This window comes from Drosophila serrata, unplaced genomic scaffold (assembly GCF_035046125.1).
Source record: "Drosophila serrata isolate PLE 108 unplaced genomic scaffold, ASM3504612v1 contig_184, whole genome shotgun sequence".
NCBI lineage: Eukaryota > Metazoa > Arthropoda > Insecta > Diptera > Drosophilidae > Drosophila > Drosophila serrata.
In genome coordinates, this window is record NW_028257082.1 from 6,674,673 (window position 1) to 6,691,616 (window position 16,944).

At 41.9% G+C, this 16,944-nt stretch overlaps 2 protein-coding genes across 5 annotated transcripts in view; one reads left to right on the forward strand and one right to left on the reverse strand.

Moving 5' to 3' along the window:
* LOC110177620 (uncharacterized) overlaps window positions 1-16,944 on the reverse strand; it is a 43,603-nt gene that overhangs the window by 1,263 nt on the left and 25,396 nt on the right. For 3 of the 4 annotated variants that reach the window (XM_086828557.1, XM_086828559.1, XM_086828558.1), the window contains 4 exons: window positions 14,107-14,175; window positions 3,658-3,710; window positions 2,483-2,552; window positions 496-1,397 (listed from right to left, as the gene is read on the reverse strand). In XM_086828557.1, the coding sequence (XP_086684683.1) occupies window positions 822-1,397; window positions 2,483-2,552; window positions 3,658-3,710; window positions 14,107-14,175 (768 nt within the window). In that variant the 3' untranslated portion in view covers window positions 496-821. Of the gene's footprint in view, window positions 1-10; window positions 1,398-2,482; window positions 2,553-3,657; window positions 3,711-14,106; window positions 14,176-16,944 lie in introns of those variants that run through there. The other variant, XM_020944429.2, reaches the window with a different exon arrangement.
* Nup188 (nuclear pore complex protein Nup188) overlaps window positions 12,285-16,944 on the forward strand; it is a 57,901-nt gene continuing 53,241 nt past the window's right edge. Inside the window, exon 1 of the mRNA XM_086828547.1 lies at window positions 12,285-12,744. The gene's annotated coding sequence lies outside the window, so the exon portion shown is untranslated. The remainder of the gene's footprint in view (window positions 12,745-16,944) is intronic.

The window sequence follows — 16,944 nt, forward strand, 5'->3', positions numbered from 1 at the left end:
TATATCTTACCTTCTTTGGCGAAACTGCCGCTGGTGGATGCACTGGCGATGTGACCCTTTTCCAGCCATTACTCCTTCGCCACGAGCTGGTCGTTGGCGGCGTGGATGCCTGCCTCATCAGCATTCGCTCCTTCAGCTTGGTCACCATTCCCGGCGACGGAGGCACCAGTTCTTTGGCCATCTTCGACATCATGGCACAGCTGATGCTATCGCTGCGCACCACGGTGGACTCCAGTTCGCGGCGCTGATTGTGTCGCAGGATACAGCTGGGCTCTTGATCCTCCAGCACCGATTTCGACTTGACAAGGACATGCGGAGGCCTACGCAGTTCACTCTTGATGATCTGGGCTATGCACTGCTGCTCATCCAAGGGCTTCATGGGTGTACTACTGCTTACAATCAGAGGAACATCCTCGATCTCTATGTCGCTGACCCGTCGCCGGCACTCATCGATGACCGCATAGTCAGGCTCCTCGTCCTTTTTCACCTGACTAAGGGACAGTTCTTCCGTTTCGCTGGAAGAACAGCTGGTCAGCTGGGCCCTGCCTGCTTCGCTGGGTGTAGGACTACCGCCATTAGTGCGTCCCACAGGTCCCACCTGGCTTTCTGACATGCTGGAGTCTTCGGCATCATCATCCTCCTCATCATCCTCGTCATCCGTTTCACCCTCTAAGTAGGAATAAAGGCTACGTGAGGAGTTGGAGCGTATGTTGACCAGTTTGTAAAAGTCATTGGTAAAGTCCGTGCAGGCCACCTCCTCGTCCTCGGAGTAAACAATCTAAAAATGAAAGAGATTTTAAGATTTCCACAAGGAAAGGGATCTAGGTGTTCTGTCTTACCTTTTGCTGTAGCAGCTGGGCAATTCCATCCGCCACAGAATCCGTCTCAACGGTGGTAGAGTTAATAAAGTCACTTGAGGGCCACAGCCAGTCGTGTTCTCGATCCCGCTTCCTTCGCTGCTGCTGCTGCAGGAGATGATGTTGCTGATCCCGCTCATCGTCAAAGGTCATCACAGCCAGCTCCTCCTGCGACATGCTCCAGTCCTCCATTTCCGTGGAGCAGGGCTCGGCGGGTAGAAGCCACTGCTCTGGTTCCTCTGGCAGATCCTCCAGATGTCCATTCGAGGGCTGCGGTTGTCCACTGCTCATGGTGCAGTAACCTTCGTCTCGTCCCTTTACCGGACTGGCAGATAAGGCCGCATTCTGTGCCTCCAGGTCACGCACCCTGCCCTTCAGCATGCTCACCTCCTCCCGGAGATTATCCTCAGCCACAATGGCATCCACCACCTTGCGCATCACGTCATCCAGGCAATGCTCATACTGCCGGATACGGGTGAGCAAGGCTCGGTTCTCCTGCTGCATTGACTGCAGAAGATTCTCCTGGCGGGCAAAGCGAGTCTGGGGGGAGAAAGAAAAGGGGATACATTTTAGGGATCTATTAAGAAGGTTTTAAGTATTTATGGTAACCCATAGAGTTCCTCTGAGACCAAAGCCTATAAATCTTCATTCAACCAGGAATCTTTTCCTGTCAATTTCGAAGTGCGAAAGCTACCTGTGAGAATTCCATTACAAAATCAAGTTAAAAGCGATCCGCGCCGAGTAGGGAAAGGGTTAACTGATTAGATCCAAGTATTTATCAAGTGTCCGGAGGGGGGGCAACCTTCGCAACCTGTGACAGCTGCCCTGATGAGGGTCACACACATATTCAACAAAAAAAAAGAGGCCACATGCCTTGACTCCCTCATCCATCAAGCCAAGTCGGGGGTACTCTCTGGACGTAAGTGCTAAGTGAGCAGTAGTTGCGAGACGACGACGGCATGTAACAAATATCCAATCCAATCTCGATCAAAGCCAAGTTGTTGTTAACTGGCCCGAAGGTCATAGCCAGATTGGAAGCCCAGACTCAGATGCAAGCATTGGACTGCGGAACCTTGGGCTTCATTAGCGCGGCTTTACAAGATTGGGCTGTGACTTTGGCGCGGGGCAAATGAGATTGCCAGAAGTTAACGACGAAAGGGAAAGGAAATCCCCGGAAAATGGTGAATGAAAATGGTAATGAAAAGCTGCCACTAGGGCGCAGTGAGGCGTCTCTAATGCCAACGCTCAATCAATTCGGGCAAAAAGAAAAAAAAACAGTCCATTCCGGCAACAGTGAAGAAGCATTTTCCCAACAAAGTCGGCGAGACTTCGTCTCCGTCTCCGGTTATTCCGTCCGGATAAGAGACAATTTGTATGCGCCGGAATGGCAGCGAGGGGAGAGATTGTTCTTAAAAATGAATTTATGCGTTTATTTATGACTTGACTTGGCGGGAAGCTGGAAGCTGGAAGCAATCCCCATACCCCACAGCAAAACTCGCGCTGTGCAAATTGATTTTCCACATGCTGCGTGGCTCCTTGCGGCTGGTCCCTCCCTACCCCTACCCCTACCCCTACCCCTACACATTTTCCATTTCCCATCTCGCATTTCCACAGTTTATACATACCTGCAGTGCCTTGTGATCCCGACATGTCTGCATTTGCTTGCGTTCTTTGGATTTCATAATGCGATTCATGCTGCGGATGGTGAATGGCGAGCGGAGGCGCACAGGAGCAAGTGGAGCAAATGGAGCAAGTGGAGGTTCAAAAACGAAAAATGGGGGAGAAAAAAAAGGAGGACAAATATAGAAATGCATAAATGAAAAGGAGTTTTGCAAAAATCATGAAGAAATATGGCGAGTGTTCAGCTGAGAATTCGGAGTATTGATTACTTATTTATGAGTTTGCCAGCCTCTCAATGGAAATGCGTTTTGATTGCACTAGACTATTGGTAATGCAGATGCATTATATTTGAGGTCTCAATTTAAGTTGTATTTTTAAGGTAAAAGTATGAGAAATCTATTTTCTTTATCTTTAGATATTACATTTCGTATTTGAAACTTTAATTCAGCAACTGTAACACTCCCATAACAGACTTTAATCTTTCAACTTCAAAATAAATAATGTCTAGCTTTCATACTTTTTATTTTAATCAAATTTAATAATCAAATACTCATAAATCAGTATAAAAATCCACATTCCGAAATCACTCTTTGTGTATTGTGTGTTTTAAAAAACAGTTTGCATAAATAAGTTGCGTGGAAATTAACAGCTAATTCTAGCCATAAAGAAAGAAGGGTCGGAAGAGAGCTCTGAAAATCTCGACTAGACCAGAATTTTGCACCATTTTCAAGTCGGTGGTATGGTAATTACACTGAGGCTCAGTCTGATTGATGGGCTTTGCCAGTAAGCGTTTCCCTTGCCTTTCTTCTCTACGGTTAGAGTGTTTTGGGCAATTTGGAAAATTGCATTTTCGTTCGCCGTTAACTTGTTCTGTGCGTAATGGCCAAGACCCCAGACCCCGAAAAGGGGGCGTGACCAGTCACGACTCAAGGCGGTATGAGTTATTTACGTGCGATTTGGCAAAAGCAGAGCGCGAAAAACTACTCCTAAAAATTGCCGGCTAGGCGAAATTAAATAAATATTTAGACGGTACGCGCAATTTATTGCGGAATGCTCGAGGTAATGGAGCTTGAATGTAAGTTCTTTCCAACCTTCTTTCTTTACTTTCCAAACAGCAAAAAACACACAAAACACACTGCACTCTTATCGTGATTAACAATTTAACTTATTTGTCACTTACTTCTCAATTTGTTCGCGCAATTCCTTCTCGAACGTTGGCGACCCGCATTGGCTCTGGAAAATGTGCAATTGGCCAGGGAAAAACAAGATGAAAAAGAAGAAAAGATGGGGAAAAAAACATTAAATAAAATGTGAAGGAAATTAAACACAATAAATTAGTGCAGTCGACGCTGATTAAGAACGACAATTTAATTGTCCATATCACAGTGCCAATCAGCAGCACTTTACAAGCTAATGGACAGCGACAAAGGAGCCCGAACCGACAAAGGGGGTTTGGGAATTCCAAAGGGGCGACACACACACATGGGGCATGACCAGGGGCATTAGACCGAGCTTCTAACTCCGTTGCATGCAACACCATAAATCACCGGAGTCAACAACCCAAACCCAGCTCTATTCCTTTGGCGCGAACTGTAATCGATAAAAAATTACATCACGACTTTCTCATCTGTGTGACGTGACGATAAAACACATCCACATCCACATCCATCCTAGAGCCCAGACCTAGACCCAGACAGTTTGTTATAAATTGTTTGCTTTAGTGCTAACAAAATGGATGACAACCGGCACAACAAAAACACCATCAACATCTACGTCTTCAAGTGTAAATGAAACGTTGAATATCGTATTTATTATTGAAGTGCCAACACAAGACTGAGATTACAGCACAGACAAATATATATCTATGTATAAAGTCTGTACATCATGCACTTGGCCATAGATAAGAGTCGATTTTGTTTGCCCAGTCGAGAGTTTTTCCATACCCACTTCCTTGTGGCTTTTTGAGGTGAATAGCTCCTCTGCGGCCATTAATCAATTTAATTATGCATTCGACTTTTGGATTCCTAAAATTCTCAAGAACTTTGGAGTGAAGCAGCTCCACTCCACAACGCTCCACTTTGCCAAGAATTCCTGGACTTTGCTGCTGCAATTCTTTTGTTTCGCCCCCTAATATATACACAGAGAAAGTAAATCTTTAGACTTGCAGTGATTTTATTCGGATTTATTATTTAAATTTTTATTAAATTACATTAGAAAGAGTAAGATTCTTGGGTTAAGAGATTAGAAGTATGGCTAGGTTCCTAGTTCTGTTATAATATCTAGGGATAACTCATGCAGACTTGCTTAGTAAAGGGTTTTCCATTTTCCCATCATAAACCCTACTACCATTGACACTGAGTGAATTTATTCAGATTTCTATTATAAATATTAATTAAATCAAAATTGAAATTGTAAGGTTCTTGGGTTTAGAGTTCAGGAATATGATTAGGAAGGTTCCTAGCTCTATTATAATATTTAGGGATTATAAACCATCATAAACTCTACTATAACCCACCATAAACCATTGACATTGCTCATTAATTTTCTTTTCTGTGTAGGAAAATATGTCTAGAACGCTTTCATCTGCAACACAGCAGCCGAATGTCTGAGGGTTAGGGAGCTGAGCAATAATAAAATGGTCTGAACGGGAAGAAGGAATCGCTCCCGTAGAGTAGAGGGAGCGATAAAACGCAGTAGCACGCGCCAATAAAGAAGTCGCCCCCTCATTACACTTACACCCCCCCCCACTCACTGGTCCAAGTGGGGAGGCGCACCCGGAATTACAAATATATGCAATAATTTTTATTAATTCGCCTTCATGCATGGACCAAGCCAGACCAGAGATGGATATTGGAGGAGAAAATTGGGAGCAACAGCAGGCGGCAGCCGTTGGTCGCAAGGGGGTGGCTTCGGGGGTTCCCCCAGACTGATTGCCGTCCTCGGGCGCCACTTGTGCCGTCGCCGTCGTCGTCGTCGTCGTTGGAATGATGAACGTGTTAATAAAATTAGAGAGCCCAAACGTTTGGGCCACTCTCAAAGACATGCGCCCTGCCCCCTTTTCTTGGCCTCCATTTTCCCACCCAAGACGCTATTTCGGGCAACTGGTGCGCCTGTCGGCAGCTGTTGTTGGCCACTGCACCCACCGCCCCCCCTTGGAACGCATTTCCCATTCAAGAGGCGACGCGCATAAATATTCATTGTGAATTTCCCTCATAAAACTGAAGAGTGGGGAGTGGGGAGTCAGAGAGTGAAAAAGAGCCTAACGAAAGCGGTGGTGCCGACGCAAAAGCTTATTGATGAAGTTATAAAATCAGACATGAATTCTTTATTAATTAATCGAGGCAAAACAGTGAAACTTTGTTTGTCGAAGAGTTCAAAAGCGAAACTCCGCCGCACAAAGGTTTCAATTAGCATGCGGCTTGCAGTTCGTCGAGGGTGGCCCCAAAAAATGATTTAGGGGTTCGTTTGGCTTAACCCCCCCAACCCAACCCCAAGGCAACAGAAATTAACAAAACAAATCCCGGCAACATGTTGCACCCGTGTCCTGGGGATAAACCAGTCGCAGTATTGGAGGATTGGTGGTGGTGGTGGTTGTGGGTGGCACATCATACGGCCATTTGCACCCGCAAACGCACTTCCGTAAGATGTTCGGGACACAGGGCCACCCTTCAGGACATGAGCTTAAATATGCACAGGGAGAAATTATAGATTCATATGAAACTTATTACCTGTACAAGGTATTTAAATATTATTAATTTATATTTTATAGGGTTATATTTCTTTGAAAGTTCTACAGAAATTGAAGTTGATTTAAAACACATTGAAACGGCGCTGAAAAGTATGCTACAAAATCTAAAATATCTTATTTGTTCAGGCGCATCTATATATATATCTTTTAGATGCGCCTGAACAAATAAGATATTTTTCTTTCTATAAATACAACATTTGTTGCTTACTGTATATCTCCCTTAACTGCCATATAAAAAATCATCCATTGTCCTGTCAGGGGAGTTTATCACATCACAAAAAAGGGGGAATCCTGCTTAACGATCGCTGTAAAATCAGAGGTGGAATTAACCCCCGACTTTCAAAAAGGAAAATATGAGCACGCTTATTATTAATTAACATGCGGATTGAACGGCGGGTGGCAACAGACGTCCATTTTCGAAATTGGAAGCAACATCTCCCCATAATTCCTGAATTCACTGATTCTTACCATCCTTAGTCCTTGTTGTTCTCAAGCTTTATTCCATGCCAAAAGGGATTACTCTGATGATTCGTTGCTGTTGTTTTTCTTGCCCGGTATAAATTGCATAAACTTTTTCGGGGAAATTTCCAGAGAGACCACAAAAGCGTAAAAATAACAAACAACTTAAAGTCCAAAAGGGACGACGTCTGGCCGAAGGACGAAGGCAAACTCCTTTCCTTTCCCCAAACGCAGCATAAATTTTCGGCAAAAAGCAAACGACGTAACTCAAATTAGAAGGAAAGATATAATTTCCAGGAATGGCAAAAGCGAAAACATAAAAAACAAACGAAAATGTTTAAAAAAACATGCGACCGAGGGCGAACATTCCCGTTGTTTTTGAAAGCCGGCGAAACAATGAGGATAACGGAGGCAAGGAAACAAGGAGCAGAACCCAAAAAACAACCCTCGCCAATTGCGGCGAAAGGATGGGCTCACAGAGAGAGAGAGAGAGAGTGTGTGGCGAATTCGCCGCACAGCTGCTCTGCTAACCTGCTCTCTCTACTCTCTCCCCACCCCCAACTCCCCCACACTGGAGGCCCTTCGATCAGCTGCAACAGCCGGCAAAGCAGCAACAAAAACAACTTCGAACTTCTCCCCCCACAACGGCGATGTTTTTTGATGTATTACTCCGAATTCGAATACGAATTGGCCGTTTTTAATTTAATGAACCGCGACGACGACAGCAGCGGGGGGGCGGAGGAGGGCGATGGGTAAACAATAAAATAAACATTTTGCAGATGCGAGGCAGAAGAACAACCCTATATAGACTATATAGCTAAAGCTATAGCATATACTGGTGGTGATCCATTCACATGGTGAATTTCTCGTTCGCTGCGTCAAATGCAAACACTAAAACGTCACTTGAGCAAGATGAAAAGGGAAGCGAAAAAGAATGCACTGAGAAAAAATGTATTGAAGAAAGGGATAGGTATAAATGTTGGGTCTCAAAGATAATCGATATATTTCAACATATCAAAGTTTCAAAAACTCATAACTAAGCCAAAAAATCATTTCATTTGGAAAGCTTTCCTATATTAGTTTTTATTAGGTTTATAAATCTGCATAATCAATTTAAATTTTTAAAAATGAACATTTTTGTAAATTTTTGAAAATTTTTTTTTCATACCCCTATTTTGAAAAATTTAATTCTGTAACCCCTTATAAAATTTTGAAAATATTAACCATTTTTGTTTTTCTGCTTGAGATGTCTAGATAGATTCGTCTGATGATGCTGATCAAGAATATTTATGATTTATATAGTCGGAAAAGACTCCTTCACAGCGTAACAAGCTTTTGATTAATTTTATAATAGCCTGCAAGGGTATGAAAATAGTACTAATTAAGCACTTAGTGAAAGTAAGACTTATGAAAGGAATATAAATATTTGAGATATTTTTCTTTAATATCTCCAATTAAGAAACTTTAATGACATTATTTCCCCAAGTGTTTCCCTTACAGAGACCAGTTCCCCCATCCCTGAGAAAAAGTTTCGCGAAAAATTAATTGCATTGCACTTTTTTGTCAAGGGGTTTTGAAGAGAGACCTCTCCCCCACCCCCCACAAAAACACACACCCCATATAGTATGATGTAGTGGTGGTAGTTTCGCACATTTTTGGTCTGAATTTGAGGGGGCGTATGAATCATCAAGTTGGGTTTTTTGCTCCTCGGTTTAGGTTTAGCTTTAAAAAAATATACAAATATACCCCCGAATGGGCCGCGAATGGGGTAGGCCGTAAAGGGTGGCTTTCTATGCATTAATGGACAGTCGTAAGTCGTAATAAGTATATGCAACAATATTACTCTCCAGAGTGACTCTGACCTACCCTAAATTTATTGCTATATATTCAGTTATGTACATAACTCTAGTTATGGGCTCCACGGGTGGGTGGTTCTACTGCGACTACGACTAGGACTTGGACTCGTACTTGGACTCGAACTGGAAGGTGGTGCAACATCAGGAATGGTGGTGGTGGTTGGGTGGGTTGCCTTCATTTCCGAGTGAGTAAACCATCAAACGCTTGCGACAAAATTATTAGCAATTCAAAAGCACAAGAAGAAGATGCTCCTGCTGATGATGATGATGATGATGATGATGATGATGGCGGTGGAGTAAGGGGACACTCCGGTGATGTGAATAATAAAAAAGTGCTCGTGCTGCGACTTCTTTGCCTCCTCCTCCTCCTCCTGCTCCTTTCTCCACTTGCGCTTCCTCTCGAAAGCCCTTGTAAGAGCGACCAAGTGCCTCTCGAGAGACAACGTCCAAGACCACGACCACGCCCCCCACTTGACAGCTGACAGGGACGCTTTTTCCTTTGCCTCAGCTGCAGTGGAGCTTCCATAAGACTAATTAAACATATTTGACAGTAAAACTCGAAAGAATTACAATAAAGGAACCTTTGAGATAAAGTTACATAGTCTTAGAAAGTAGAATTTTTCTATTCTTGGATTTAGTGGGTTAAAGTTTCTTAAGCTTTCTCAAAAACTCTCACTTAGTTGGTTTTGACTGTACTCAGTTTACCATCCCACTCCCTCCCTCTCTCACTCTTTCTCTTCACCGTTATTCTTTCACTTAACTTGAATGCAGCTGAGCTTTAATAAGGCGAAAGATATCCAAGTGGGCTATCCAAGTGGGAGGGAGCTGACTGGCGGGAGGCAGCCTCTCTGCCAATTGGAATTAAAAACTGAGCACGTGCTGGTGACGAAACTTGTGCATTGTTGCAGCTCCTCCAACTCGTCCCCTCACCCTCCGCTGGACCCTAAATCAACTTTTCATTAGCACATGCCAATCCATTCGGATTTGGCTTGTTGATCTGTCGCCTGATTAAAGGCAAACAAATAAACAAAACTTCCGTTTCGCCAACACCCTCCTACCTCCTCCTACTCCCCCTCATTTATTTACAGCAAGCACAAATATTTGAGGGGACGAAGGATTAAATGTCATGCCAGTTGGGATGTTGGATGTTGGATGCTTTATGGACGGAACAGGGCTCAGCTGTTGTAGAGAAAGGAGTGCTGGTTAGAAAAGAAAAAAAATAAGGCAACTGTCAGCAATTTGAGCAGGATGAAGATGAAGCACTCGAAGGAGTAATGTCAAAGGAAGCATAGTAACGAAAGTTACGGATATAAAACCCTTTGAGGGACAAGACTTTCTTATCAATTAGGAGCCTGTCGTAATGCTCTCGGGTTCTCATTCTCTGAGCCCCTGGAAATCAATTACATTTGGCTATTACCGCCGAGTAAACTCCCTGCTTTCGCCCAAATTGGAACCAGATGAGAATGATGATGGAAATGGGAATGGGAATGGGAGCGAGGAGTGATGATGATGATGGGGAGAGCATGGCGAATCGGAAGATGGATATTCATTGAATCGTGCCATTTATTGCATGCCACATGGCCAACAAGCTGTCTAAGGTCTGGGCCGCCTTTTCCCTGCCAAAAAAAAGAAAAGGAAAAACAACAACAATTCTGCAACATTCACACTTTCGGGGGCCCGACTTGTCAATGGATTGCCAAGCCCCCCGCTCAGTCTCCTCGCTTCCTGCCCTTTGAGCCACTGATATGCCAATAACAATAAAGTACACACACACACACACACACACACCGAATCTTGGTAGTAAGGGAGAGACTTTGACTAAGTGAAACCAAAGGACAGTGGCAAAAAGCAACAAAAGGACCAAAGGCAAGGGAAACCAGAGTTGTCAATAACCTAGACGAATTTTCAATACCCTTTTTGGTGAAGTTTCAGGGTACTTTAATTAATAAAACATATAGAAAATAGTATATTTAACACAATTGTGCTAATAACAGCACTTAAAATGAGTATAATAGAGTTATAGCAATATTGTGCTAAAAACTGCGTCTAATAATTCATATATAAGACTTTTAATCTGCCGAAAAGCCAAATACTTAAGCTAAAATTTTATAAGATGATTACTCATACAATCCTCAGCACAAATATATATATTTTCTATATTTACAGATGCTTAATAGTGTCACAATCATCTCTCCTTAGTGATAATACCCTCTTCAAGGGTAAGAAAGCGCAAAAGCAGCTGAGGGAGCAGCAAGCATAGTTAATCGTTATTTACAGACAGATAAAGTGCAGAAATATTGCCAAAGGAGCTGGAAGTTGGGACAGCGGCAACGGTAGCTCATGTATCCACTCCGCCCACTTCCATTTCCATTGCCATTTCTGCACTCAGAAAAATGCTAGTTTAAGTTAATATTTCAAAAAATATATGCATTCAAGAGCTACATGTAACGTTAGATTATAATAAACCAAAAGCTTAAATTGAATTCAAATAAATTTTGAAGATCGTTTTCGAACTGCTATAGCCATATAGTAAAACTTTCCCTCAGTGTGATAATCGGATTCCCATGCATGGACCACGCTCGTAGCCAGCAGCAGCAGCCTGGCAAGATGATAAGACGAGGAGAATGGGAGAGTGGATGCGGCGGGCAGGGCAACTGCCATTGCCATACTCGTAAATTTCATGGCGAGCCGAGTCCGGGCCGCCTGCCAAAAGCATAGAAAATCAGGCAATGGCCAGAACGGGGCCAGAAGAGTAGCTAGCTTCAAAAAAGAAATGTCGGGGGCCGCAAGCACTTTTCCACTTTTCCTCTCAACGCGCTTTGTCTCCGGTGCTTCCTGCGAAAATCGGCAACAGCAGGCAGCGGGAGTTAGCCATTTGGCTGCGGAAATCATTGGCCAAAAATATGGGGAGAGTGGCGGCCACACGCTGCTCCTTTTCACACCATAAACTTCGAGCAGTTAACTCGTTTTCGGGGCTCCAGTTCGCTCCTTTTTCTCTCTCTCTTTATTTCTCTTGTGTTATCAAATTCAATTACCTAAAGCCGGAAATGCGTATGCCAAGCCGAGCTCCTTCCGCCGGAAAGTTCCGGCCATTAAACTTTCTTTCGGCATCCGACGAGGACCATCCTCCCGGCCATTCTGATGACAGTTTAGATTGTGATTTGCCATTGAGGGCTTTGATCGAGTGCGTCGAAGGTAATAAACTGACAGAATTTCCTAAGGCGAATTATCCAAAGTGGAGCTTTCGGAGGAGGAGGGTAGGGTTTATGCCGCCCAATTGGCATGGAAGATATTTGAAGGGTATTTCTCTTATTTTTAAAAGTTGAAGGTAAAACACTTGCCCTAGTTGCATTCTTATACCTTCACAGGGTATTATAATTTATAATAGGTGGCATATCAAATTTTCAATCCAGTTTCAATAGATTTTCGTATTTTTGAATATTTTAGAATTTTGGTTATAATTTTATGAAAACTGTACGACTATATCGTATAACAGCCATAAAACCGATCGGAAATGAATAGAAAACAATTATAATTTCGTTGTATTTCCACATACTTGAATACTTTATCATTATTATTTGTTTTATTATTTATTTATTTATTATTTATCAGTTAAATTCAATCATTCAAGAATTTTGAATTTTCTTCTTCTTAAGCTTTTCTTGGTACTCATATCGTTGTCTTCAATTATCGATACTCAAAACATTAAATCGATATTCTAGCCATTGCAAGTAAGCCATCGATAGTATCGATGATTTCACACCTCTAGCTGCAACTGCCGGTCGACACGGAGGAATAACGAAAAATTAATGAAAAAACGAAAAGATCTCTATGCAGGAGGTCACCGCGGCGGTCAAAGGATAAATAAATGGAAAAGTACAGTGGAACCACTAGTGGCAGGACCCAAAAGTGCGGAAAAACAGCGAGCCTCATAGTGAAAAGTGCAAGTGAAGTGGGGGCAGCCGGGCCGTTGCCGTTTTTTTGTGTTTTAAACCATTTAAAGTCAAGATCAATGCGTTATTTGTTGGCCAGTTCATTTTTCTTGTTTTTTTTATGTGCAAGTGAAAGAAATTTGAAGGCAATGTGTGTATAAAATGTGTGCAGTTCCTTTATAAATGTTGAAGGCTTTTTTTCCTTTTTTTTTTGTGTGTGCTTCGATCACTTATTCGCCGTTGGGATCTACAACAATGCGCCATGTAAATGGGTGAGTGAAACGACTCTACTTTCTTATTTTCTTTATCCTGTCTTGCTCTCGCGGTGAAAAGTGGAACCTAAGCGCGGGGGAGATACTAAATTCACCACTCTGGTGGTTTTCAATTTTAAAAATTGGACCATTGCCAAACGGCGTTTGTTTACCTTTGAATATCTTGGCAATTTATAGATATGTGAATTTCAGAAAAATACTACGGGCAAGCGAAACTTAACGAAACTCTAATTCAAGCATTATTTTACTATAGACATATATTTCATTTTTATTATTATATATTTAAATTTAACATATAATATTTTTTATGATTTCAAAACAATTGTTTTGAATTTGATAAATTTTTTATCATATTTATAAATGTTTTATATATCTACTATTTCTTATTTTCTTTTTACCGAAATGCATTGATTTATAATGATATATGCAAACTTTGGCGAACCGAAGTTAATTTCACTTCTTCTTTAAAGATTAAAATTTTTAGGATATTTTTTTAAAATAGTTTTTAGAGTTATTATTCTTTCAAAATCTAGCAAAAACTCGAGCAGACTACCATATGACATGCTTAGAGCACAAATAACGCAAAAATCCTGTATAAATAATGTTATTTGTGTACAATAAATGTAATATAAATATGTAGTTTAATCTAGTTAGGCTTTTCTGAATTTAAAACCGAGTTTTTAGACAAACTCGTGTGATCTCAGTAAATATCTTAAATTAAAGCTTGGTATTTAAATTAACTTCTCCAAGGGCTTTAATTAAGTGATGTGTTTTAATTACAACTCTCCATGCATTTAATTTTCTGAAAATCTGATGCTGGTTGCAGACTGTTGTTGTTTTAGGTTATATTTTCATTACAGAGATTGTAATTGCAGCTCCTTTGGCCGGATAATTTGACGTTGTTACAAAGCTCGTATATATATATTTCGTATTCGTATATGTTTGTGCCTGTAATTTGAGCTTGTAACTTTTAATTGCCCGGCCAGGCGACCTTGTTCCCCACAGCCCGCCTGACCGCATAAACCGCACTGAGCGCAAACGACTGAACACGATTAATGACCCCCATGTCCATGTCCATCCATATCCAGGTCCAAGTCCAGGTCCAGACCCAGAGCCCCACCCCGGACCAAATCTCTCACACGCTGACCGCACAGGAAATTAAAATGCTTGGAGAATGGGAAATGGGAACTGGGAACGGGAAAGGGCCCCAAAAACCCAGCTCCGGCGACATTAAACTCAAAGTTCATTTCGAGAGCAATGTCCGGGCCGGGTAATAACAACATCCCAGCACAGGCTGGCGACAGGGGGGAGGGGACAAGATTCGAGACGAGATAGATACATTTCCGTAGGAGTAGTACTCACTTTCTGGAACTCCTCCTGCAAACGCAGCAGAGCGCCTTCAACTTCAATCATCCGCTTCTCCAACAAATCCTGCAAGACAACAAAACAGAAAAACCAAAAACTCAGCAAGCAGCGCAAGGAGGCTAAATGCTATGGCTAAATGCCCGAAAACGAAAAGTTAAAGCTAGCTCAAAATGTGCATGTATGAGTTTCTATTTATTTATTTATTTCTGTATATATTTTTTTATTGTGTTTATGTGGCCAGTGAACCAATGAATTTGTGTGTGTGATGTGTGTGTGTTGTGGGTGTAAGTGGATGTGTGCATGGCTGTAAGCGAAGACAAAGTGCTGCCGAAAAAGGGTTATTTTCTGGTTTTAAATTTGAGAATATGTTGGTAAAATGTTTAAGAGGAAGATATAGTTTTTCCCACTACAAATTGAAGCATTTTATTGTGTGAAATTAAACCAGGTTATCAATAGAATACCATTTAGAGTAAATGTGATATTGAATGAGAAAGCATTTTACCTCTATTTGCAATAAATATTTAAATCTTTTAATACCATTTAAAGTATATATATTACTGATCAGCATTAACAGCTTAGCCACTCTCTCCATTTCTCTGAGTCTCACTTTCTCTGTGTAACTCTCTGTATGTGTTTCTCTGCCTATCGCTAGGGGGGAGTTCTCTTTCTCTCCCGCTCTCACTCTCACTTTCTCTGCTCTCTTTACTCGGGAACTATAAATAGAGGCACTGCTGTTGCGCCGGCCTCAGTCTGTCCGTGGCCTCCCCACTGTTTACATCTATAGTAATAGTGATATTGGTAGTGATCGTGAGTGCCCTTCGACTCCAAAATTATCACCTGGTCAATGCAATACTCCTGGTTAACCATGAATTATATACAATAGGAGAAATTAGGTCTTGGTCTTAAATAAGCTCTGCTAGTAATGCATTTGTTCCCCCAATTAAATTAAAGCTGTAACTAAATTTGCATACTCATTTTAAAATTTCAGGACAATATAATTTTTAGAAATTTTTGAAAATTTTATAAAAAAATTAAATTTTATCAGATATAGCTGTATTGACTCGGCTGTTGATGCTGATCAAGAATATATATGATCTATAGGGTCGGAAATGACTCCTTCACAGCGTTACAAGCATCTGAATAAAATTATAATACCCTTGCACAGGTATAAAAATGAAAATCAATTGAAGCTAATTTACGATCTTGTCACCGCACCGAAAACAGATTTGAGGTGTAAAAAGCAAATCATTGAACTCTTTTTGGGCACAATCCCGATATTCCAAGTGAATGCAACATGGCATTCGAACCAAATAAAAAAAAAACACACAATGAGTTTCAACTTAATCCGCACGCGATGAGGAGAAGGTCTGGGGCAGGTGCCAGGTGGGACAGGTACAGGGGGCCCCTGTTGCAGGTGTGCATGGCCAATAATTCACCGAGAGAGCAAGGCTGACATGCCACAAGAACCGTGGCACACAAATGTGGAGTTTTGTGGCGATGAAATCGAAAAGAAAAACCCAGAGTCCGGTCTTCAATGTGGATCTGTGGATCGGTGGCCCCACTTACATATATGCTATATACATATGTACGCTATATATATATATATACCAAAATGACATGGAGACATCAGGGTGTCCGGGAGGTGGCGTGGGCAGGAAATGGAAATGGCAATTTCCAAGTTTTTCCCCTCCTTACACAAAAATGGCCAACAGACATAAGAAATCAAAAAACAAAATACAGAAAAAACAACTATTGTGACGCCGCCGTGCTCGTAAAACAGCAGTTTGCTTTTTTGGATTCTTCTGTTTTGTTAAACACTTAATATTAGTTGTGGAAGTTGTAAAAATAATTTTTATAGCTCGAGGAAAATGGGTTGCCTTGTCTTTTGAAGCTTGTTTTTTTTTGTGTCTTTTGTTTCGACCATTTTGCGCAATAGACAAATTGATTTTTGTTGTTCTGCCTTAACGAGAGAGAATTTATAAAGATTACGATCCCAGTACGCGATTATGAATGGCCAAAAAGAGTCGTGGAGTTGGCTAACTAAAAGCGAGAATGAATGCCATGATTTGTGGCAGGAAATAATCCAGTCTCCAAGGTGGAGCTGTCAGGTAGACACTGAGGGAAAGTATAACTTGGAAATTATAGGAGATTTCATATAATCAATCTTTAAAGTGTCATAATTCCTCCCTATAATATCCTTTGTTCTTAAAGGAAATCTTAGAATTTATGCTTTCTTGGCATTATTTCTTTCCCATTTCTGATCAATATTTATACTCCTTACCAAGATATTTTTCTGTGTAAACAAATATAGCAGCGCCTAGGTATATACACATATCCATATGCTAATGCAGGCAATGAAATGGAGACGGTGACGGCGACAACAATGCCAGCCCATAGAGCTCCATTCCAGCTGGCGAAACTGTGCGCATGTGCAGCAGAATCGGAGAATCGAAGAATCGGGGAATCCGAGCCAGAAGCTGACAGAGGGATAGAGGCAAACGGAGGGTCCAGGGGCAGAAGTCTGAGCAAACACAGCAAATAAATAGCTGGCGGTTCGTTGAACTCTCCTCAATCACTCGTCGCCAGTGCGAAATTGCACAGTTGCAACAGCAGCAGTCGCAACAGCAGCAGTCGCAGCAGCAGCAACATCAGAGCACAGCGGCAACTGCAACTGCAACTGCAACTTATGGAGAGAGAGAACGTGACTGGGTTCCGATGACAGCAATGGATGCAGTGCATCAGCTGCAGCTTTTGTGTGCGCACAAATAATCGAGATGCCATTTGGCAAATTTGCTGCGAGTGGGTGTCTGGCAGCTGGAGGATGAGGAATAGACG